This window comes from Marmota marmota, unplaced genomic scaffold (assembly GCF_001458135.2).
Source record: "Marmota marmota marmota unplaced genomic scaffold, marMar, whole genome shotgun sequence".
Lineage (NCBI taxonomy): Eukaryota > Metazoa > Chordata > Mammalia > Rodentia > Sciuridae > Marmota > Marmota marmota.
The window spans coordinates 5,748,668-5,771,433 of NW_026000079.1; the positions used below are offsets into that span (position 1 = coordinate 5,748,668).

At 42.9% G+C, this 22,766-nt stretch overlaps 2 protein-coding genes across 12 annotated transcripts in view; one reads left to right on the plus strand and one right to left on the minus strand.

Moving 5' to 3' along the window:
* Pogz (pogo transposable element derived with ZNF domain) overlaps window positions 1–18,021 on the plus strand; it is a 35,772-nt gene extending 17,751 nt beyond the window's left edge. For 6 of the 11 annotated variants that reach the window (XM_048814854.1, XM_048814853.1, XM_048814852.1 and 3 more), the window contains 11 exons: window positions 155–492; window positions 957–1,111; window positions 7,434–7,534; window positions 8,053–8,199; window positions 11,569–11,703; window positions 11,792–11,964; window positions 12,142–12,282; window positions 13,285–13,341; window positions 13,539–13,651; window positions 13,904–13,928; window positions 14,292–18,021. In XM_048814854.1, the coding sequence (XP_048670811.1) occupies window positions 155–492; window positions 957–1,111; window positions 7,434–7,534; window positions 8,053–8,199; window positions 11,569–11,703; window positions 11,792–11,964; window positions 12,142–12,282; window positions 13,285–13,341; window positions 13,539–13,651; window positions 13,904–13,928; window positions 14,292–15,963 (3,057 nt within the window). In that variant the 3' untranslated portion in view covers window positions 15,964–18,021. Of the gene's footprint in view, window positions 1–154; window positions 493–956; window positions 1,112–7,433; window positions 7,535–8,052; window positions 8,200–11,568; window positions 11,704–11,791; window positions 11,986–12,141; window positions 12,283–13,284; window positions 13,342–13,538; window positions 13,652–13,903; window positions 13,929–14,291 lie in introns of all 11 variants that reach the window. The other 5 variants (XM_048814848.1, XM_015502926.2, XM_048814851.1 and 2 more) reach the window with 1 other exon arrangement.
* Window positions 18,022–18,868: 847 nt separating this feature from the next.
* On the minus strand, window positions 18,869–21,601 carry Psmb4 (proteasome 20S subunit beta 4). Its single transcript, XM_015502927.2, has 7 exons — window positions 21,412–21,601; window positions 20,969–21,175; window positions 20,599–20,745; window positions 20,345–20,426; window positions 19,583–19,699; window positions 19,165–19,253; window positions 18,869–18,978 (listed from the first exon to the last, which is right to left on the minus strand). Exons 1-7 carry the CDS (start codon window positions 21,549–21,551, stop codon window positions 18,966–18,968), a joined length of 795 nt encoding a protein of 264 aa, XP_015358413.1. The 5' UTR covers window positions 21,552–21,601; the 3' UTR covers window positions 18,869–18,965.
* Between the last annotated feature and the right edge of the window lie 1,165 nt (window positions 21,602–22,766).

The window sequence follows — 22,766 nt, forward strand, 5'->3', positions numbered from 1 at the left end:
CAAGAGGATTGCTCCAGCCCAAGAGGTCGGACTGGGCAACATAGCAAGACCTATTTCAATAAAAGTTTGTTATTAGAGAATATTAGTGAAGTTGAGTTAGCACATTGTAGCCACCTGGATAATGAGGATGATCAGATGTCTTATTTCTTTTTAGTACTGTTGCCCAGAAATGGTTGAATACCAGAAGAAAGGAAAGTCCCTGGATTCAGAACCCAGCGTCCAATCAGCAGCAAAGCCCCCATCCCCTGAGAAAACAGCTCCTATTACTTCCACACCCTCGTCTACACCTATTCCTGCTCTGTCACCACCTACCAAAGTACCAGAGCCAAATGAGAATGTTGGTGATGCTGTCCAGACCAAACTCATTATGCTAGTAGATGACTTCTACTATGGACGGGATGGTGGCAAAGTATCCCAACTCACAAACTTCCCTAAGGTTGCCACATCTTTCCGATGCCCACATTGTACCAAAAGGCTAAAAAACAACATTCGGTAAGTGTGAAGAGCTTTGGAGGTTAACTTACAAAAAAAGATGAATTAATTTGAGGTTGGGGATTTAGCTCAATGACAGTGCACACACAGGTGCACACAAGGCCCTGGGTTTGGTCCTCAGCTGGGGGTGAGGGGAGTTTGCTTAATTTTTCTTATATTTTAAAGTCCTTCTCATTGGAGAAAGTTCCTATGATATAATCTTGCTGGGGTTATTAAATTAATAACTGGTGCTGTAGAAGAGAGGTATTGTAATAAAAGTAGCTTTGGCAGAGTAAGGGAGACCAGTGCATCTCCTCCCAGAGAATGCTTTTAGTTTCATGAACCCCTTATCTTTCTGAACCTGGGACTGTCCTAGACGGGGAAATTGAGGGAGGAAAGCAGATAATGTTTGTACATGATTCTACCATTGTGTTTCTCAAAGGCTGTTGGTTTGTCTCTTGTGCTCTCCCTGTGCTCTGCTGCAGATTCATGAACCATATGAAGCACCACGTAGAGCTTGATCAGCAGAACGGTGAGGTGGACGGTCACACCATCTGTCAGCACTGCTACCGCCAGTTTTCCACGCCCTTCCAGCTCCAGTGCCACTTGGAAAATGTTCACAGTCCCTATGAATCTACTAGTAAGTCTGGAAACTTAAATTCTAGTACTTACCTGTGGGTGACATTGTAGAGGAAGTACTTTACATATTTGTAGCTATCTATTAACTTTACTTACTCTCTTACCCTGTTTCCTTTTTTTTTTTTGGTACCAGGAATTGAACCCAGGGGTGATTAACCACTGAACCACCTCCTCAGTCCATTTTTATATTTTATTTTGAGACAGGACCTCACTAACTTGCTGAGGCCAGCCTTAAATCTGCAGTCCTCCTGCATCAACCTCCCAAGATGCTGGGATTACAGGCATGTGCCACCATGCCTACTTAACCCTGTTTTCTTATAAGTCTTACTTACAGACCTTGACCATTAAGACTTTTCAGGGGGCTGGGGTTGTGGCTCAGTGGGAGAGTGCTCGCCTAGTATGCATGAGGCATTGGGTTTGATCCTCAGCACCACATAAAGACATTGTGTCCACCTAAAACTGAGAAATAAATGTTAAAAAAAAAAGAAGAAGAAGAAGAAGAGGACTGTTTTCAGTAAAATATATGATAAGCTGGAATGTTATCTACATGGTACATCTTTTTTTTTTTTTCTTTTAGTATTTTTTCAGTTGTCAATGGACAACTGAATCAAACCCAGGGCCTCACACATGCTAGGGAAGTGCTCTACCACTGAGCCACAACCTCAGCCCTACTTTGTACATCTTATAGAAGGGGATACACAAGGCTAAACATGAGCTCAGGGGAATTAAGCCATTTGCTTAAGAATATGCACTTGTAGTAAGTTAACCTTTTGAGAATTTGAGCCCCATTTTCAGAATATTTCTAATGTCTTCAAGGGATTCCCAGTTTTGTTGAAAAGACAAATACTATGTGTGTATAGGAAAATGTTATAAGACAATATATTATAAACATGCGTACATGCGTTCTTTGATACGAAGGATAAATGAGATAATTCAGAGAAGAAAAACATCTTGTGGTCAGGGTTCACAGAGAGTGGTGGTTAAACTTGTAGGGTTTCTATAAGAAGAATTTAGACAGATGGGAATTACTGAAAAAAAGCTTTTAGTTAATTGAAACATCATGATTAAAAGCATTAAGACAGAAATGTTTATTATCTAAATGCATTTGCTGCAAATAAAATTTTGACTAAAGATGAATTAAACAACAAGGACATCTATATGTTACTTAACAGATCTAGAGATAAAGTAGGCTTCAGCTCCGGAAATTCACTGCCTCACTGCTTCTTAACTCTTATCTCTGGCTGTGTTAGTCTCGGGTACTACATCCAGACATAGACTTGTCTAGACACAGAAGGGGCCACATCTTCCTCTGTCTTTCTTGAATCTGTTTTATATGATTAGGATATTGTTTTTCTTTTATATCCCCTTAGACATAATTAGGCCACAGGCCTATTCCTGAACAGTTTTTAGTGAGAGAAGTGGGATCACCATGAAGTAACCTTGTCAGTAGAAATATAATTTAACCCATGTACAGAATTGTGATTTTTTTTTTTTTAGTAGTCATTTTAAGTAAAGTTTCTTAAAAAGGTAAAGTTAATATAAGGATTCTTTTTTTTCCATCAGAATATAGGATTTTGAAATATAGGTCTCAATTTGGGTTTATCACATTTCGTGTGTTCACTAGCTTCATGTTGCTGGTGGCTTCCATGTTGAACAGTGGAAGTTTGAGGACTAATCATTTGGGGGTGGACAGAATCAGTCACTATGACACCATAGTATGATGCCAGAGGATAGCCATCCTTTTTTTTTTTTTTAGCCATCCTGATCTACTTTACTACCCAAAATTCTTCACTGTCAATGATGTGAAGCCAGAATACCTCATTCACACACCTCCCAGTGAAAACACCTGCTGTGCATGCATGGTGTGTGTGTGTGTGCGCACGCGCGTATGTAAATATGTGTGGTGTTGCTGGGGATTGAACCTAGCGCCTTATGAATGCTAGGCCTGTACTCTGCTACCAAGTTCCATCTCAGGTTCCTAGCTCATTTTTAGAATCTATTAAGTAGGTTTTTGTCATTCCATTTATGTATGAATTCTCTATGGGAACAATAAAACAGTGCAGACTCTTTCTTGATATTTTTCTCTTGGCTTCCTACTTGTGTTATCCCTGGCTTTATTTTTGAGTGTCTTATGACTTAAAATTTTGTACTGATTAAAAACTTAAATTGGGTCTGGGGTTGTGGCTCAGTGGTAGAGTGCTTGCCTAGCATGTGCGAAGCACTGGGTTTGATTCTTAGCACCACAAATAAATAAATGAATAAAATAAAGGTCCATCAACATCTAAAAAAAAACGTGTTAGTAAGTGGTGCACACCGTAATCCCAGCAACTTGGGAGGCTGAAGCGGAAGGATCACAAATTCAAACTCAGTCTCAGCAACTTCGTAAGACCCTATCTCAAGATAAAAATAAAGGTGTGTGTGTGTGGTTCAATGGTAGAGCACCCCTGGGTTTGATCAGAAGTATCACCAACAAAAACAAACCAAAAAAAAAACCCTTGTGATCCTAACAGATAAATACCTTTCCAAAGCATCTACCAGTTCTTTTTGTTTACTGTGATACTGGGGATCGAACCCAGGAACACTCTACCACTGAACTATATCCCCAACCATTTTCTTTCTTTCTTTTAATATTTATTTATTTAGTTGTAGTTAGACACAATATCTTTATTTTATTTATTTATATGTGGTGAGGAGGTTCTAACCCAGGGCCTCGCACATGCTAGGTGAGCGCTTTACCTCTGATCCACAACCCCAGCCCCTTCTTTTTATTTTTTTGATAACTTTATTTATCTTTATGTGGTGCTGAGGATCGAACCCAGGGCCTTGCACATGTGAGGCTAGCGCTCTATCACTGAGCCATAACCCCAGCCCCCGCCTTCCATTTTTTTATTTTAAGAAAAGTTTCTAGTTAGCAGTAATCCCACCTCAGATAAACTTCATTGGCTACAGTTCTGCAACTGCACAAAGCTTCTTTTTTATTTTAATATAGGGTTTCCCCGAAATTGCCCAGGCTGACCAACTTGCAATCCTCCCACCTCAGCCTCCCCAAACTGGGATTACAGGCATACAGCGGGGTACCCTGTTACAGGCAGGACTGTAAGGAACCTGTGTGGCTCTTGAGTTCTTTCACAATTTGCTTGGTGCTATTTAATAGTTGTGTGTGTATTTGGTGTCGGGCATTGATCACAAGATCTTGTGCAAGCACTCTACCACTGAGCTATATCCCCAGGCCATAGTTTTTAAATTTATATGTAACATAAAGAACTCAACCTGCTTGTCTGTTGGATGTACTGTGAACCCCTTGAAATAATATGCACACTTTGAATGTGTGCATTCTTCAGGGGAGGGGTTACATGGCTTTTATTAGTCTCAAAGGGGTTCATAATTCAAAAAATGGTTAGGGCTAATCTTTATGTTTGTTTTCTGTACTGGCTAACCTAAGTTGCTTTTTTTTTTTTTTCTCCCAAAGATTCTAATGTTATTCCTTCTGGCATCATTACTCCCATCTCTTAGCATCCATCAAAGGCAACTTAAGTTAGTCTTCTAAACTTTCCAAAAAAATTTGTTGGTAGAAAAAGAACAGTAGATGAGGAAGTGGTTACCATTGAGGGAGGGATGATTTAAACATGGCTGAACCAGGTCAGGTTCAACAGAAGGTACCCATGCACATGGAGTCATAAGGGAGAACTGATTCATAAACTCACAGACTGTATGGAATCAGGGTGGGGTTCACAGGAGCCTTAGAAAGCCACAGGGGAGCCAGATGTGGTGGTGCACACCTATAATCCCAGCAGCTCAGAAGGCTGAGGCAGGAGGATTACAAGTTCAAGGCCAGCCTCATCATCCTTTTTTTTTTTTTTTTTTTTTCCTTTGAGGATTGAACCCAGGGGTGCTTAACCACTGAGCCATGTCTGCAGCCCCTTTTTTATATTTTATTTAGAGATAGAGTCTTGCTAAGTTGCTGAGGCTGGCTTGGAATGTGGGATCCTCCTGCCTTGGCCTCCTAAGTCACTGGCATACCACTGTCCTGGCCATTTTCATTCTTGAATCTTTTTGCACATTAGCTCCTTCTGTAAAACTGGTATGTTAGGTTCCTAAAGATCTCTTGGATCCTCTTATGTCTTAAGTTCCTGTCTCCCTTATATCTCACTTGTTTTCTTAGTGTGAATAATACATGGAAATCCCAGCATGGTGCTTATACACGAGAAATCGCATTAGTAAATATTGTTTTTATTATTGATGTTGTGTGATAGCTGTGGCAATAGGCCTGATGTGTTGGAGGAAAGCCTTCAGGGTTGAAGGAGATTGCCCAAGGACAACATCCAATCCGAAAGGCCTGGCAGAAGGTTGGAAAGCACCAATGCTTGAAGGTGTTCTGGGGGGGTAGGGGGATTGAAGGAAATAAACAAATTAGAGTTAGGAGAAAACATAGTGTGTGTGATGCTTTTAGTTAACTTTCCCAAACATATCCTGAACTTCACGCCTATATGTCTTTCCTCTTGTTTCTCTAGACTCCTTTGTTTCACAGACACACACACTCCCATTCTTAAAAAATCTAGCTTATGTGACTTATCACCATTTCTCTTTTCCTTAAGGCAGAATTTCTTATTTATCTCTGTCCTCATAACAACTAATAAATCTCTAGGCAGTAGTTTGAAATAGACTGCAGATACCTTTGAGAATAAACACAAAATCTATGAACCCTCTTAGAAAAACAGACATTCTACTCTTTCAAATAATTTCAGAAGATATCTTGGTTCCTGGAGCCTTATTTCATGGACCCCAGATTAAGAATCCCTGGCTTTTGTTTTTTTACTTAGAATTATTTCAAGGCCAGGCGCAGTGGCTCGGGAGGCTGAGTCAGGAGGATTTCGAGTTCAAAGCCAGCCTCAGCAACGGAGAGGTGCTAAGCAACTCAGTGAGACCCTGTCTCTAAATAAAATATAAGAATTACTTCAATATTATTCATTTTCAGGGGTGGAACAGTTAGTCCAGAAAATGCTTAAAGCTGAAATTTACAGTTTCCATGTTTGCAAAAACTTAATAATTCCAGTGAAAATTAAAAAAAAAAAAAAACACAAATAACCCCCCTTTTGGCCATATGTATAATTCAAAAAATAAAACAGTTAAAATTTTTTGTCAAAAGTTTAGAATTGCATCCTCAAGCTTGACCAAAAAGCCTATTTCTTTCTTCCTTTTTTTTTTTTCTTTTGTTTGTTTGTTTGAAATAGGATCTCAACTAAGTTGCTTAGGGCCTTGCTAAGTTGCTGAGGCTGGCCTTATACTCACAGTTATCTTACCTCAGCCTCCCAAGTTGATTATAGGCACTCAGTACCATACCTACCCTATTTCAAAATATAATTATCTTGAATGTGTAATATTGGAAAAGAAATGATAACTCTTATAACAAGGTAAGAATATTCATTAGTGATTGACATTGAAAGCAAATTCTTATTTTGTATTTAGGTGTTCAGTAGATGTTTGTTGAATTATTCATAAGAGATAATTGTTGTCCTAAAGCAGAGTAAAGTCATATAGTATCTTAAAATAGTTCTTTTGTCCATGGTGATACTATATATTTGTTGGAGAGAGAGTCATGTGGGCTTCTATCAGTTTTTGTCTATAATAACAGAGAGGTGGCAATTCCTAGATGCATTTTGAAATATTGGTAACAGAAAATGGGAGTCCGAGATTGGTACTTGACTTTTGAGTTAGAGATGAGGAAGTGAGAGGAGGAAACAGAACAATGCTGAATTAAGCTAGAGTTGAAAGTAGACAATTTAAAATGGACATAGCTTAAAATCTAAAATGGAACTTTGGTAAGAAGTCTGAGCTAGAGACATAGGTTAGTTGTTATAGCACCACAAATTTTAAGACAGAACCATTTTAAAAAATGTTTTTTCCTGTTTTTATTTGTTTCCTTTTAAAAAAATTTGTTCTTTTTAGATATACTTGAGTAGAGTTATTCTAATTAAGATCCCATTCTTGTGGCTGTACATGATGTAGTGTATTCATATATGAACATATGAAAATGATATCAGATTAATTTCAGTCTTTCCCAATCCTGTTCACTTCCTCCCCTTCCTTCTCCTTTGTTTAATCCAGTGAACTCCTGTCCCCCCCCCCCTTTATGTCTGATTCACTCCACAGTCTTTCCATTCCCCCTGCTTACCCCTGAGACATAACCATTTTAAAGAAAGAATAGAAGAAAACCATGATTTACTGATGGTCAAAGATGTGTCAGAAAAAAGATAATGAGAACTTTTGGTCTGATTTTCAGGTGCACTTATTGATTGTTTTTGTTTCTGCTTGTTTGTTTACAGCCAAGTGCAAGATCTGTGAGTGGGCATTTGAAAGTGAGCCTCTGTTTCTCCAGCATATGAAGGATACACATAAGCCTGGGGAGATGCCTTATGTTTGCCAGGTATTGCCTTTTTCTCTAGGCATTTTAGCTATTTGGCTCTCAGATTGAATACAAAGAATTCACTGATGAATAGTTTGGGATACGGCTGCAAACATTCAGTTTCCAACACTGAAGAAGTATAGATAATAACTTTCTTTCTTCAGTAAAGAAATGAAATTTATAGGATAAAAACAAAAGAACATAATGACAAGTGTAATATTTACCCAGCCAAAGAACATGTGCATATACTGAAAGAATGCCTGGATTTGCCCCTTGGAGATGGACAGAGAAGGCTTTATTCCTTAATTATAGAAAATGGATCATTCTCAGACTTCCTTGGCCTTCTTTAATTTTATCTTTAGTCCCAGCTAAATTTAAAATTAATCACGTAGATCTATCTGCATTTCAAATTCAGAAAAATAATTTCTACACAAATAGGGCAAACCCTCCCCCCCCCCCAATTTAAAAATTTTGGTTGCCACCTTTTTAAGGCCACAGTTGTTCACTTTTAGCCTCATTTTTCCTCTCTTGTGTTTCAGGTGTGTCAGTATCGCTCCTCACTCTACTCTGAGGTAGATGTCCATTTTCGGATGATCCACGAGGATACACGGCATCTGCTCTGCCCTTATTGCCTGAAGGTCTTCAAAAATGGCAACGCGTTCCAGCAGCATTACATGAGGCACCAGGTACCCAGCACCATGCACCCCTTGTCTTCACTTGCTTCATTTGTGGATGCTGGGGCCAGGGTTGAGCTAGGCAGATAATATATATGTGTTTGTGGGAAAAAAAAAAAAAAAATCATGGAATTTCAGGTATGGCCATGTACCTAGGGTAGGCGGTAGAGATTTCAGTGGTAAACAAAACACAGTCAAGTACAAGTGTCATGTTGGAGGTTGTGCAGGGTGCAGGAAAGGTAAAGTGCAAGTGTCATGTTGGGGACTGTGCAGGGTGCAGAAACGCTCGTTCCTGTTAGGGGCCTCGTGAGGCTTCCAAAAAGAGGTATTCAACCTGAGGGGTGAATCTGGAGGAGCCAGACAGAGTAGGACAGGAGAATGTGGACCTGATCAAGACCATGGCGACTCAGGAAACTGAGAGATGTTCCTTGTAGATAACAGAGTTACAGTGTGGGGGTGAGAAGGTAGAGACACATGGTGTGGGGACCCTGTAAACCATGAATAGGAATTACTGGGAAGACATTGGAAGGGTATAAGCACTGGAGTGATGTGTTCAGATTTGCTTTTAGTTAAGATTGTGGACTGGCTGCCTTGAGGAGAATAGATTAAAGGAGATTAAAACCAGAGTTAACAATACTAACCAGAAGGCTTTTGCAGTAGTTAAGTGAGAAATGATAATGGCTGTTGATTTTTTTTTTTTTGTACCAGGGATTGAGCCACATCCCCAGCCCTTTTTATATTTTATTTAGAGCCAGGTCTTGCTGAGTTGCTTAGTGCCTTGCTGGTCTGAGGCTGGCTTTGAACCCTTGATCCTCCTGTGTCAGTGTTCTGAGTTGCTGGGATTACAGGCGTGCACCACCATGCCTGGCGGCAGTTGACTTTTGAAATGAAAAAAAGGATGAAGTTGATATATATGATGTTTATGATTCCATAGTGTTTAGCCAGGCCCGGTGGTGCACACCTGTAATCCCAGCGGCACCAAAGGCTGAGGCAAGAGTATCGCAAGTTCAAAGCCAACCTCAGGAACTTAGTGAGGCCCCCTAGAACTTAGTGAGACACTGTCTCAAAATTAAAAATAAAATGGGGGGCTGGGGATGTGGCTCAAGCGGTAGCGCACTGGCCTGGCATGCGTGCGGCCTGGGTTCGATCCTCAGCACCACATACAAACAAAGATGTTGTGTCCGCCGAGAACTAAATAAATAAATAAATAAATACTAAAGTTTAAAAAAAAAAAAAATGGGCTGGGGATGTGGTTCAGTGGTTGGTTCAGTAGTTGAGTGCCCCTCCCTGGGTTCTTTACAGAGATGCAAACAAGAAGTTGGGAAGAATCTGTCCAAATTCATAATCTTCTTCCCCAAAGAAGTAGTTTCATAAATCTTCCCAAAAGAAGATTATGAGTTTGGATATTCTGAGTTATTGTTTGTGAACATCAAGTATACTATTGAATAATAGGTCTGAATTCTGGGAGAAAAGTTTTGAGTTGTTGAAAGATACTTGTAGATCGTTATTATGTAAGTTCAATAGATTTTAAACTTACTTGTCATGAGCTCTCCAGCACTGTGGAGAATAAGATAAAGGCTTAGGATCCTTCATAGTCTCTATCTACAAAGCCAGTGCCATAGTTTAGGAAAACCAGAAGAGTATTGGTGTTGAAGAAGCTGAGGAGAATGAAGTGCTTTGAAAAGAGTGTGACCAAAATGTCACATGTGGGGCTGGGGTTGTGACTCAGCAGTAGAGCACTTGCCTCACATGTGTGAGGCCCTGGGTTCAATCCTCAGCATTACATAAAAATAAATAAACCAAATAAAGGTATTGTGTCCAACTACAACTAAAAAATAATTTCTTTAAAATGTCACATGTTGCAAGGAGGTGTCAAGTAAGGTAGAAACTTAGAGGTAGACTTTTAATTTAGCAACATTGACAAGAATCATTTTGCTGGCTGATAGGGTGGAAGTCCGATTTTTAGCAAGAGAAATAAAAGAGGGAAGGAAACAGACAACTTGTTTAAAGAAGTTTGTTTATGAAGGATAGAACAGAGGGTAGAAGACAGGCAAAAGGGAGCAGCAGGGAAGAATTTTGTGATGTTGCTTTTGTAGTATTTTGTTTATAAGATGGAGTAGAAGAGACCTTGTTTTAAAATGCTTCAAGAAAAGAGCCATGCTAAGCAACTTGGCGAGATCCTATCTCAAAATAAAAAAGAAGACGGGCTGGGCATGTAGTTTAGTGGTAAAGCACCCCTGAATTCAGTCCCCACTACCAAAAAAAGAAAAGATCTATAGGAAGAGCAAAGGTACATAAGAAATGATACAAAATTTAGAACAAAATGGGTACATGTGTGCATAGTGTTCACACATATGTGCACAGAGACGTGTGCACACTGTTATTTGTAAGCACCCCTCTTCTCTCACGCTCCTCTTTTGCACAATAGTGACTGCTAATAATCCACCACAAATATATTTCCAAACAGGGGCATGGAAATTGTCACTTGTAACTCAGTTTAATGTTACATTTCCTTGTATCCTAGCAAAGAAAATCATAGACAAGAATTCTAGTTTTGAAGAACCTAAGTACCAGCCAGATTGAATCTTCAAAATAGTCCCACAAAGGAAGTATATCTGTATATATTGATGTGTTAAGAGGAAAACAAGCAAGGTCTGGGGTTGTGGCTCAGTGCTAGAGCGCTTGCCTAGCATGTGTGAGGCACTGGGTTTGATTCTCGGCATTGCATATAAGCAAATAAATAAAGGTCCATCAATAACTAATAAAAACATTTTTTTAGAAAAGGAAAAACAGCAAGATATAGACAAGTATTGTCATTTGTGTTAATAAGTAAATAAAAGTGGTGATCAGATTTGAATGTATGTCAAATGGTTATATGCATAGACTGTCCATGAAAAGATGCTCAGGAAACTGGTAACGTGCTCTTTCTGTGGATGGGACTAAGGGTCAGAGTCAGATGCAACCATGTAACATGCAAGGATGCAAGAATAAATATAGTTTTTATTTGTTTGCTTGATTACTTACCATGTGCATTTTATCTTCTTTAAAACAATCAAAAAGATGACTGTCCAGGATTAGGTAGCACTGTGTGCAATGTAAAGAAAGAGTAGGGTCAAGTGAAGCTTTACGTAACTGTTACAAGTCCCGAAGGGGTGGCCTGAGGACCTACTTGCCCTGCCCTTTACTCCCTCTTCCTTGAGGAGTGTGAGAGATGGTGATTCTCAGTGGTAGGTTTTCTTGTGTATTTCTTTCTTATTAAATTAACAATAGAAAGATGGGAAGAGTGGTGGTCGGCATTGATCTACCTTCTCAGAGGAGAAAATTCACTGGGAACCTCTAAGGGATTCTTGTCTCTCTTTATTCCCCCCTCATCCCCTTTAGAAAAGAAATGTTTATCACTGCAACAAATGCCGGCTTCAGTTCCTCTTTGCAAAGGACAAAATTGAACATAAGCTTCAGCACCATAAAACCTTCCGTAAACCCAAGCAGCTGGAGGGCTTGAAACCAGGCACCAAGGTAAAGCAGGGAGAAGAGGAATAGAGATTTTCAGTGTTCTGAGGTTTACCGTGGTTGGTACCTAATTATTCCTTCACTTGATTCTCAGGTGACAATCCGGGCTTCCCGAGGGCAGCCACGAACTGTTCCTATAGCCTCCAATGATACACCTTCCAGCGCCTTGCAGGAGGGAGCCCCACTGACGACCTCAGCTGACCCTCTGCCTGTCTTCCTTTATCCCCCTGTCCAGCGCAACATCCAGAAGAGAGCCGTTAGGAAAATGTCAGCGCCTTCTTCTAAATGGTGGGGGGCCGTGGGGGGATGCTGTGTGGGCTGGATTATTCCTGCTAGCCAGTGTAATTGGATAGCCTTTTGCAGGATTAGTTGTCCAAAACCCTAAAGTTTGGGGATACTTGGCAGAAAGAGAATTTTCCTTGTTTTTTGTTTGTTTCTCCACAGGAGCGTCATGGGCCGGCAGACGTGCCTGGAGTGCAGCTTTGAGATCCCAGATTTCCCTAATCATTTCCCTACTTATGTACACTGCTCTCTGTGTCGCTATAGTACCTGTTGTTCTCGAGCTTATGCCAACCACATGATCAAGTAAGTCATGACTAAACTAGTCTTCCTACTTGGGAGTTCAGATTCTCTAGAACTCTCTTCATTCTCTCCCTTCTAGTTTGTTTCCTCCCTCAACTGTTAGAGCTGTTTGCCCAGCTCTCCTAGCAGGGTGGAGCCAAACCCATATTCACTTGGCTTTGGTGGCCTGTGCTCACTTTCCTACAGCCTTGCAGAGTGTGGTCCAAGGATCAGCAGTGTTAGGTGGGAGCCTGTTAGAAATGCGGACTCTGTAGCCACATGTGGTGGCACAGGCCTGAAATCTCAGAGACTTGGGAAGCTGAGGCAGGAGGATTGCACATTCAAGGCCAGTCTCAGCAACTTAGTGAGACCCTGTCTCAAAATAAAAAAATTTAAAAGGGCTGGCTGGCTCAGTGGTTAAGCACCACTGGGTTCAATCCCTGGTGCCAAAAAAATAAAAAGAAATGCTAACTCCAGCTCTACCCTAGACCTACTAAATTGAAATGTGGGGCTGGGGTTGTGGCTCAGTGGTAGAGTGCCCTCCTCCCATGTGTGAGGCGCTTGGTTCAATCCTCAGTACCATATAAAAATAAATAAAGATATTGTGTTCATCTACAACTAAAAAATATCTTTAAAAAATAAATAAAAATAAAAATAAATTGAAATGTTAATTATAAAAAACCCTCAAGTGATTTCATACACATTACTAAAATTTAAAAAGCATGGTGAGGGGCTGGGGATATGGCTCGAGGGTAGCGCGCTCCCCTGGCAGGCGTGCGGCCCGGGTTCGATCCTCAGCACCACATACAAACAAATATGTTGTGTCTGCCGAGAACTAAAAAATGTAAATAAAATATATTAATAAATAAATAAAAATTAAAAAGCATGGTGATAGGAAAACTGGATTGGATTGGGATTGGGAGGAATTAAAGAGGCATTGTTTTTGTGGGACAGTGTCATTGGCTGATGACCTCTAGTTTAGCTGGCAGAACTCCGTAACTTACGTCACTTTTTTGTCTTTCTCAGCAATCATGTTCCACGGAAGAGCCCCAAGTACTTGGCTTTGTTTAAAAATTCTGTGAGGTAATGAAAAACTTAATGGTACTCTTTAATTTTTCACATTTTTATATTAGATCCTTTTAATTATTTTGTGGGTGTTTATGTGAATGAATTTGAGAGAGGAGAGGATGGGGACTCTCCTTTAGTAAGCCTCAAAGTTTGAATTTCTCTAGTGTCACTGCTGTCTTTGTCTCACATGCTCTTGACTCTTATTTTCTTAGTGGAATCAAGCTGGCCTGCAGTTCATGCACCTTTGTCACCTCCGTGGGAGACGCCATGGCCAAGCATTTGGTGTTCAATCCCTCTCACAGATCCAGCAGCATCCTGCCCCGTGGTGAGTGGGCAGTGTGGGCGACCCCGGGCAGACTGAGTGAGGCCAGAGTACGAGCACCGTCCTCCGGCCTCGCCCACTCACGGTTCAGATACAGCGCACCAAGTTAAGAGCCTCTGACCTCAAGTTCCTACCACTGAGTGCACACTCTGAAGAGTGTCTTTGTGGGTAGTCGGTTGAAAGCCCAGGTCACTGTCTTTGGAGGACTTCTTCCTTCACTGAGCTAACCTTTTTTTATTGTTTCATTTCCCCCAGGGCTCACCTGGATATCTCACTTAAGGTAACAAAAACTCTTTTTTTTTTTTTTTGAGAGAGAGAGAGAGTTTTTTTTTTTTGTTTTTTTGTTTTTGGTTTTTTTTGTTGTTGTTTTTGTTTTTGTTTTTTTTTAAGAGAGAGAGAGAAAGAGAATTTTTTAATGTTTATTTTTTAGTTTTCGGCGGGCACAACATCTTTGTTTGTATGTGGTGCTGAGGATCGAACCCGGGCTGCATGCCGCTTGAGCCACATCCCCAGCCCCACAAAAACTCTTTACTTCATGATTTAATTTTAGTTTTACAGTATGTTCACTATGATTGTCATTTAAATTTCTTAGTTTAATTGATCTTTCTCCTCCTTTCTTTGCTCTCCAACCCAATGCCCTTAGGCATGGGCAGACTCGGGACCGAGTGCATGACCGGAATTTGAAGAATATGTACCCTCCTCCTTCCTTCCCTCCTAATAAAGCTGCCACTGTGAAACCTGCTGGGCCTCCTGCCCCAGCTGAGCCCGAAGAGCTGCCCATCCCTGTGGCCCAGGCACTCCCATCTCCAGCCTCCACTGCAACCCCACCACCAACTCCCACTCACCCCCAGCCTTTAGCCCTCCCACCCTTGGCCCCAGAGGGGGCTGAATGTCTGAATGTTGATGACCAGGACGAAGGGAGCCCAGTCATCCAGGAACCTGAGCCAGCGTCAGGTGGCGGAGGCAATGGGGTTGGCAAGAAGGAGCAACTTTCCGTGAAGAAGCTTCGCGTAGTCCTTTTTGCCCTTTGCTGCAATACAGAACAGGCCGCTGAACACTTCCGAAATCCCCAGCGACGCATCCGGCGTTGGCTTCGTCGTTTCCAGGCCTCCCAGGGGGAGAATCTAGAGGGCAAATATCTAAGCTTTGAGGCAGAAGAGAAACTGGCCGAGTGGGTCCTGACCCAGCGAGAGCAGCAGCTGCCTGTGAATGAGGAGACCTTGTTTCAGAAAGCCACCAAAATAGGGCGTTCTTTGGAGGGGGGGTTTAAGATCTCCTATGAGTGGGCTGTGCGTTTCATGCTGCGACACCACCTGACTCCTCATGCCCGGCGAGCTGTGGCCCACACCTTGCCAAAGGACGTGGCAGAGAATGCAGGACTCTTCATTGAGTTTGTACAGCGGCAGATTCATAACCAGGACCTACCCTTGTCTATGATCGTGGCTATCGATGAGATCTCCCTGTTCCTGGATACAGAGGTGCTGAGCAGCGACGACCGAAAGGAGAACGCCCTGCAGACCGTGGGCACAGGGGAACCTTGGTGTGACGTAGTGCTGGCCATTCTGGCAGATGGCACTGTCCTTCCCACCCTGGTTTTCTACAGAGGACAAATGGCTCAGCCTGCTAAGGTGCCGGACTCTATACTGCTAGAGGCAAAGGAGGGTGGCTACAGCGATGATGAGATCATGGAGCTGTGGTCATCCCGAGTGTGGCAGAAGCACACAGCTTGCCAGCGCAGCAAAGGCATGCTGGTGATGGACTGTCATCGCACTCACTTGTCAGAGGAGGTACTGGCGATGCTTAGTGCCTCGAGCACCTTGCCTGCAGTGGTTCCAGCAGGCTGTAGTTCCAAAATCCAGCCATTAGATGTGTGCATCAAACGAACTGTCAAGAACTTCCTGCACAAAAAGTGGAAGGAGCAGGCTCGGGAGATGGCAGACACTGCATGTGATTCTGATGTCCTGCTTCAGCTGGTGCTGGTCTGGCTGGCTGAGGTGCTAGGCGTTATCGGGGACTGTCCTGAGCTAGTTCAGAGGTCCTTTCTTGTGGCTAGTGTCCTGCCAGGCCCTGATGGCAACATCAGCTCACCTACACGCAATGCTGACATGCAGGAGGAGCTCATTGCTTCCCTGGAGGAGCAGCTGAAGCTGAGCGGCGAACAGTCTGAGGAGCCCTCAGCTTCCACTCCCCGGCCCAGGTCGTCTCCTGAAGAGACAGTTGAGCCCGAAAGCCTTCATCAGCTCTTTGAGGGGGAAAGTGAGACGGAGTCTTTCTATGGCTTTGAAGAAGCTGACCTAGATCTGATGGAGATTTGAGTGTTGGGGTCTTGAGCGCTTGTGGAGTGGGGGTGGGGAAGTGGGGGAGGGGAGAGGGTTAGGGAAAGGGGCATACCAGGGTGAGGTACTTGGTTTATATTTTTAATTTTATGCCACCACTCCCCCCCAACATTGACTTACACATCCCTGTGAATTTGTGGATTATTAGAAAACTAGTAGTGATCACGTCTGAGCCAAGGAGCTGGCCCATTGGTCATTTACTTCCGCTAAAGTTTTTTGTGACTTTTTTTTATTTAAATTACTGTGTTTGGTATTTTTCTGATAAAAATCAAGAAAAAGAAAAAAAATCCTTTATGGGCGAATGTTAAATTGTTTTGGTTCCCCTTTTACCTCAATTGTACCATAGTACTTCTGGGTTTTTTGTTTTACTGTGTGGCCAATGTCTTTGGGCATGATGCTATCTAATAACCATTGTCAATGTGAGGACATTTCTGAAGATGGGAAAGACAAAAGTATGTAGCTCACAAACTGGTTTATATATATATGGATAAAAGAAACTTTTTTCATTGTGGTCTTAACACTTTTATATAAAAATGAAAATGGAAAAAAAATCCCACTGAACTCTCTCTTCCTTCTCCTTTTCCTTCTCTTTCCAGAGATGTTGTTTCTACAGCAACTCTAGATATAAAATTGTGGCTTTAAAAATGCATGAAACCACCTTTAATCATCCAGAATGATGAATAGATTTGTCTTTTTCTCACCACCCTTCCTACAACAGGAACACAACAAAAACAGTATTTTTTGCACTTGAGATCCTTGGCCCTTTCCCCATTCTTAACACCATCACTCTGGACAAAGGATCATAACATGTGTCATTAGCAAATGAGGTACTGAGGTGGTCAAACAATGTTAGGGTGGAAGCCATTCCCAGTTATGAGTCTTCATCCTGCAAGCCCTTGGGGCAGTCCTTGCCATGTTGAACTTCATCCTGTTGAGTGGACAGCATGCCTGTTCAAGATCACAGGTCCTGCAGCCAGGAGCTCATTGTGCAGATGTTAAGTGTTGAACTTTAAAAAAGCAACAGCAACAAAAAAAAAAACACTTGTTGCAAATCCTGCTTTCCCACATTTAATACTTAGAGAAGAATTCTGACATGAAGAACAGTGGGGGTGTGCACAAAGAAACAGACATGAATCTTTATTTTTCACTGCCAGCTTCAAGGAAAGAAAATCTTTTTCTACAATTTGCATGAGGGATTTTTTTTTAAAACAAAAAAACTATGTACTCATGGTTATAAACCAAAATGTACTGTACCATACAGAGAAAAGGAGCAAAAAAACCAAGTCCACCTTTCCCACATCTACACCACTCTTCTGTCCATCCTGAGGCTATCAGCAATGTTTCCCTCCTGTGAGCCGAGGAGGCAACCTGCACAAGCTTGTAAATGGTTCATCTTTAAAATGTACATAAGTGGAACCTTTAATAAAATGAGGGGAAATGGATTTATAAACTGTCTTTTTTTCTAGGTGACCCTGTTTAAAAGGCTTTCACAGACTGGGGTATGCTCAAGATGTGAGGGGCCTGGTGGTGACAGGTGTGACATTTGTTACCACCCATTTCTCTCCCTGCCCTGTTTTTGTTTTTTAACCCCCAGCACACTATAATATAGTGAACTGGAGCAGTCCCTTCCAGAACAGCTTGGCCAGCTTTGTGACCTGTGGCATCTGAAGCTGAACTAAGGATCCACCTGAGCTTCTCTTCCCCAGCTTTTTGCCTGATGCCACTTTGACAGACTGTGGACTTTGACAGCCCTCTGCCTTTGAGAAAGCTCAAGACTATGGTCACTTCTGTCTACAACCTAATCCTACTCTTTGGTAGTCTCCGCAGCAGCCACAGCCTTAGCAGAGCTGGGTTTCTGGCCTCTGCACACTGACTTTCTGGATGGGTTAATTTTTCTAAGATCATACTACAGTGATCAGCTGGGTTTTGGCCAGGAAGTTGTCTTTGTGGACTCTGCCTGCATGGCTTAGTAGTAGAAGGTTTTTTGTTTTGTTTTTTATAATTCAGTTTAATCAATAAACAAGTATTTATTGACTACTTTGTGTTGAGACTGAATGTGTAGAAGTTTTATAGTTGAGCTCATGGTTTTCTTTTGCTTAAATTTACTGTTGCCTATATGCTTTCTCAAAAAGATTTGGAGAGGATATACATCAGGACCATCAAAGGAGTTCATTTTTAAAGTTCAAACTTTAAAACCATTCCAGGGATGCAACATTACTAATATCCAACAGTCTGACTCAAAGGCTATACTTGGGACTTTTAATGAAATACTAGTAAGTAATTTCCTGACATTGCTAAAATTTAGTAGATGAACACTTTGGTTAAATATTGTTGCACTGCTCAACAGTCCCTACATAAAAAGTGAGGTTAGAGGGGTGTGTGGGTTGGAGGTTACCACATCCAGCCAAGGGTAACTTGTTTTTGTTGTGCTGTTTATAGATATGACAGTAGAGTGCCTTTTGACATATCTTATATACATGGAGAATAACTTAATATCCCATTCGTGTGATTGTAGATGATGTGGAGTTTCACTGGTTGCATACTCATATATGAACAAAAGTAATCATAGACATGCAGTATTTCAGTTGCTCTGTATATCTTTGAAATAGTGTTTTAATGATGGTTTGAAGTCATCAATAATGAGAAAAAACTCTTCTAGAATCTAGTACAGTAGGGAAATTTTTTCAACAGCATCCAGTTGTCACAAAAGATCAAGTGTGGCTTCTACAGGAAACTGTCCCAGATTGACTATCACAGGTCTTCTGTACCTTCATACATAGAATGAAGAGCCTAAGGTTCTCTGATCAGGGAGAGAGATGATGCACAGCAGTATTTGTAGTTTAGCCCTTGGTGTGACCCAGTCAGAACAAAACCACTTGGCAAGTACTTTGAAAGACTGATTTATTTTACAAAAGAAAGGCTACCTTTGAACCAACCAAGTTCAAAGTTAAAGGTTACAACGTCAGGATAATGCAGCTGTATCATTCAAAGCCACTAAAAAAGAAAAGAGCATTAAAAAATTACAATAAAAAGTATAAAGGCATCAATTTCTAAAAGCAGCTCTACCCTCCAACCAAAACCCTCTTCAGGTTTTCAGGTGGAACCCTCCAGAAAAGCCCAGCTTAGTGCAAGCCAACTATTCTACCACCTACTGTTTTCCCTACTCTAAATTTCAATCACCTGATCATGTGGGCAATATCCCAGTTGGTCTCTGCAGACAGTGGTCCCTCTATTTCAACACCTTTTTCAGTTACAGTGGCGATTTGAAACTGAAAGAAAACAGCTTTCAATGAAAATGGACAAGCTCAAATGAAGGAGTGTGTGCAAACCTCCCCCCAAAAATATGGAGTTATAGAAATGAGCTAATCTGTTCAGGGTTTACAAGTATCTACAACCTGCCAATTAGTTACCAAATTTTTTTGTTAATATTTCTCTAATTTGCAGTTGAACACATTACCTTTATTTTATTTCTTCATTTTTATGTAGTGCTGAGGATCAAACCCAGCGCCACGAACAGGCGAGCTAGGTGAGTGCTCTACTGCTGAGCCACAACCCCAGCCCCTAGGTTACCAAATTTTTATTATTACTCACTCCTCACCCTGTTATAAGAGCGGGCATCTCGATAATACAGCACTCGCATGCAGCGTTCTACTAGTTCTCGGGCCTCAGCCTGGCTCAGCACTGGCTGTTTCTCCAGAACTTCTCGAAGAAGAGGCTAGAGATTGAGGAAGAAAAATGTGGGAGACATAAGGGGATGAGTAATAGGCTTTCTGTCTCTAACGCATACTATAAATAGCCATAAATGAGTGAAGAGGTCTACCTATTTTGTCAATGAAATGCTTACTAAGACTTTTTTTTTAAGAGAGAATTTTTTAAATATTTATTTTTTAGTTTTCAGTGGACACAACATCTTTTTATTTTATTTTTATATGGTGCTGAGGATCAAACCCAGCGCCGCATGCATGCCAGGTGAGCACGCTACTGCTTGAGCCACATCCCCAGTCCAAGACTTATATATATATATAAATTTTAGTTCAGTTTTTTTTTTTTAATAATACCTTTATTATTTTTATGTGGTGCTGAGGATCCAACCCAGCGCCTCACTTGTGCCAAGTGAGCACTCTACCACTGAGCCACAACCCCAGCCCCATAAGCCCCTCTTAAAGGGTTAGAGCACCCACTCTGTGCACATACTGAATCTAAGTGCCAACATTTATAGATCAGATACAAAGAAAACCAGCTGCCCAGCCTAGGGATCCCAGCGTGTCCCTCATCAGAATTCCAAGAGCAGGGAAGCAGACAACCACTAAATCCCGGATTTACTACTCTCCTCTCTCCCACCTCTAGACCCACTACTTACCTGTGCCAAGTATGCACCATAACCAGTGGCCAGGGAAGGGGCTTCATAAGCTACACCAAGCATGTCCACATAACCAAGGAAGCTAAGGACACAAGGGGGCACAGAACTCATTTAAGCTTAAGTTTCTTAGCTGAAGAATAGGTTGATGGGTTCTGAGTTACAAGAGAAGGATGGCTTGGGGGGGTGGAGAGAGAACAGACACTACACAGGAGCTAGGTTGGGTGGTCAAGTAAGTTATTTGTATTCAAATAAACCTCTCTCCATCAGCATAGCCTCCGATGACCATGGTGTTCCACAGAGGGTTCATCTTGGAGCGGCGGCTGTACATGGCCCTGGTCAGCCACGAGTGAATAGCTCTAGGGCTATAGCTGTGGCCATCTCCCAACAGTTCCTCATCAATCCTTAAAAGGAATTGGTTGTGATAAAGATTGAGAATGGAAGTTGGGATCTCCATCCACCCCAAAAAGAAGTCATCAAGACCTAATCGCTTCCGCCCGCCCCGGCCACACTTCCGACCCACAACTCCCCCAGGTTTCGGGGCAGCCTCGAGCCTTCGCCCCGCTCAGGGAATAAAGCAGGACCTCCACCCCGACCTGGAAACTCCTCCTGGGCGCCGGGACTTACACCATCTGGCCGAGAACCTGCTTCAAATACTGGAAGTCGGCGTAGTCCCCGGAGGCTCCGAGCATAGTGCTGTTGTTGACGCGCATGATGCGGGAGATGTTGCGGAAACGGGCCAGCGAGCCGTAAGAGCCCAGCATGTCCGCGGCAATCACCACGCCGCCTTCGAACTTCACGCCGAGGACCGAGGTCCCGGTCACCATGGGGTTCCTGCGGGGTGGGGAAGTCTGTCGACGGGCGGCGCGGGGACGGCCCCGCGTCCCCTCTCCGAGCACCGGGCTCCGCTTCTGACATGCAGGTCACCTGCATTCTCCGCGCCTCCCCTGCGATTCGCACGCCCAGGGTAGTCCCTCGGGAGTCCCCACGTCGCCCTGCCTCGCTAAGAACCAGCCGGGAGCACCAGGCCCCCGGTCCCACCCCTACGCAGCCTAAGGGGAAGGACTTACTGGGTTCTCGTGATTGGACCCCCGCAGAGCGCGGACGCTGGGCCCATGAAGGGATCCGGAGTGGATGGGATGCGATAAAACTGCCCAGGTGCCGGACCCCCGGCCCAATGGCCAGACCGCGACTCCCAGAACGGTTCCATCTTAGTCACCGTAGCAGAAGAAATGAAAGCGCCGGCGCCCGCGGAAGCGGAAGTGGTCCTTCAGTGCAACACTTTTCTTCTTCCCGCAAGCCACTTCCAACAGCCATGTTGGTGAGGTCATATCCGAAGATAGCGTGGGCCTCCGTAGCCCCTGAGACCGACGGTTGGAGTTGCCCAGCGTCGAGTCGCGTCGCGTCTGGACGGTATTCTGATAGTCGTTTCAAGGAGGGGGGATGTGAAGGGTGGGTATGGGGTGGGGCGGCGGACACTTGGAACACCGACCCGAGCGAGGAGTCGGCCCTTCTGGTGTTTTTCTTTGGGGTTGCTACAAATAAAAATAAAAAGCGAATGACAACATCGCTGGGCGTGGTGGCCCTCGCCTGTAATCCCAGCGGCTCGGGAGGCTGAAGCAGGAAGATGGCAAATTCGAGGCCGTTTGCAGCAATTTGGCGAGGCCCGGTGTGTCGGGGGCAGCTCAGCGGTGGAGCTGCCCGGGGCTGCGCGGCCGGCGTCCCTCTTCAGCACCGCAAGGTGGACAGGTGGAGGGGCTGCATCCGCCCACAGCTAAGGACTATTTTGGGAAAAAGGAATAAAACGGTATCGTTCTGTTGCATATTGTTTGCATGTACGAGTATGTAACAAGTCCCATCAGTATGTACAAGTATAACGGACCAATAAAAAGAAAAGTGGTAAAAAACAATATAAGAACTAAAAGTTAATAAATGAAAATAAAAAGGACTGAAAATGTGGCTCAGTGGTTAAGCTTCCCTGGGTTCAATCCCCAGTAAGCCCCCTCCTAAAAAAAAGAAAGTATCAGTGAATCCAAGATCTGTACCTCGAAATCAGCCCCATGTGGCAGGCATTATTCAACCCATTTCATAGATAAGAAACCAGATTTGAGGTAGACTGGTTAATCCCTATCACACCACCAGGAATGGTGGAAATGAATCTTCAAACCCAGAATAAAAAAGTAATCCTACCTCAGATGGCTCACTTACTCTCTGGGACCTCAGACAAAACGCTGAGAATTTCCTTATTGTCAGATGCCTGTAGTCACCTCTTAAGCAGCAGAAACATTCCACTGAGACTGTTGGATTGAAACTAAATCTGATCGGAGGGTGGTGGTGCAGGCCTGTAATCCCAGGGCTGGGGAAGCTGAGGCAGGAGGATTGCAGCTCAAAGCCAGCCTCAGCAACAAGGAGGCACTAAGCAACT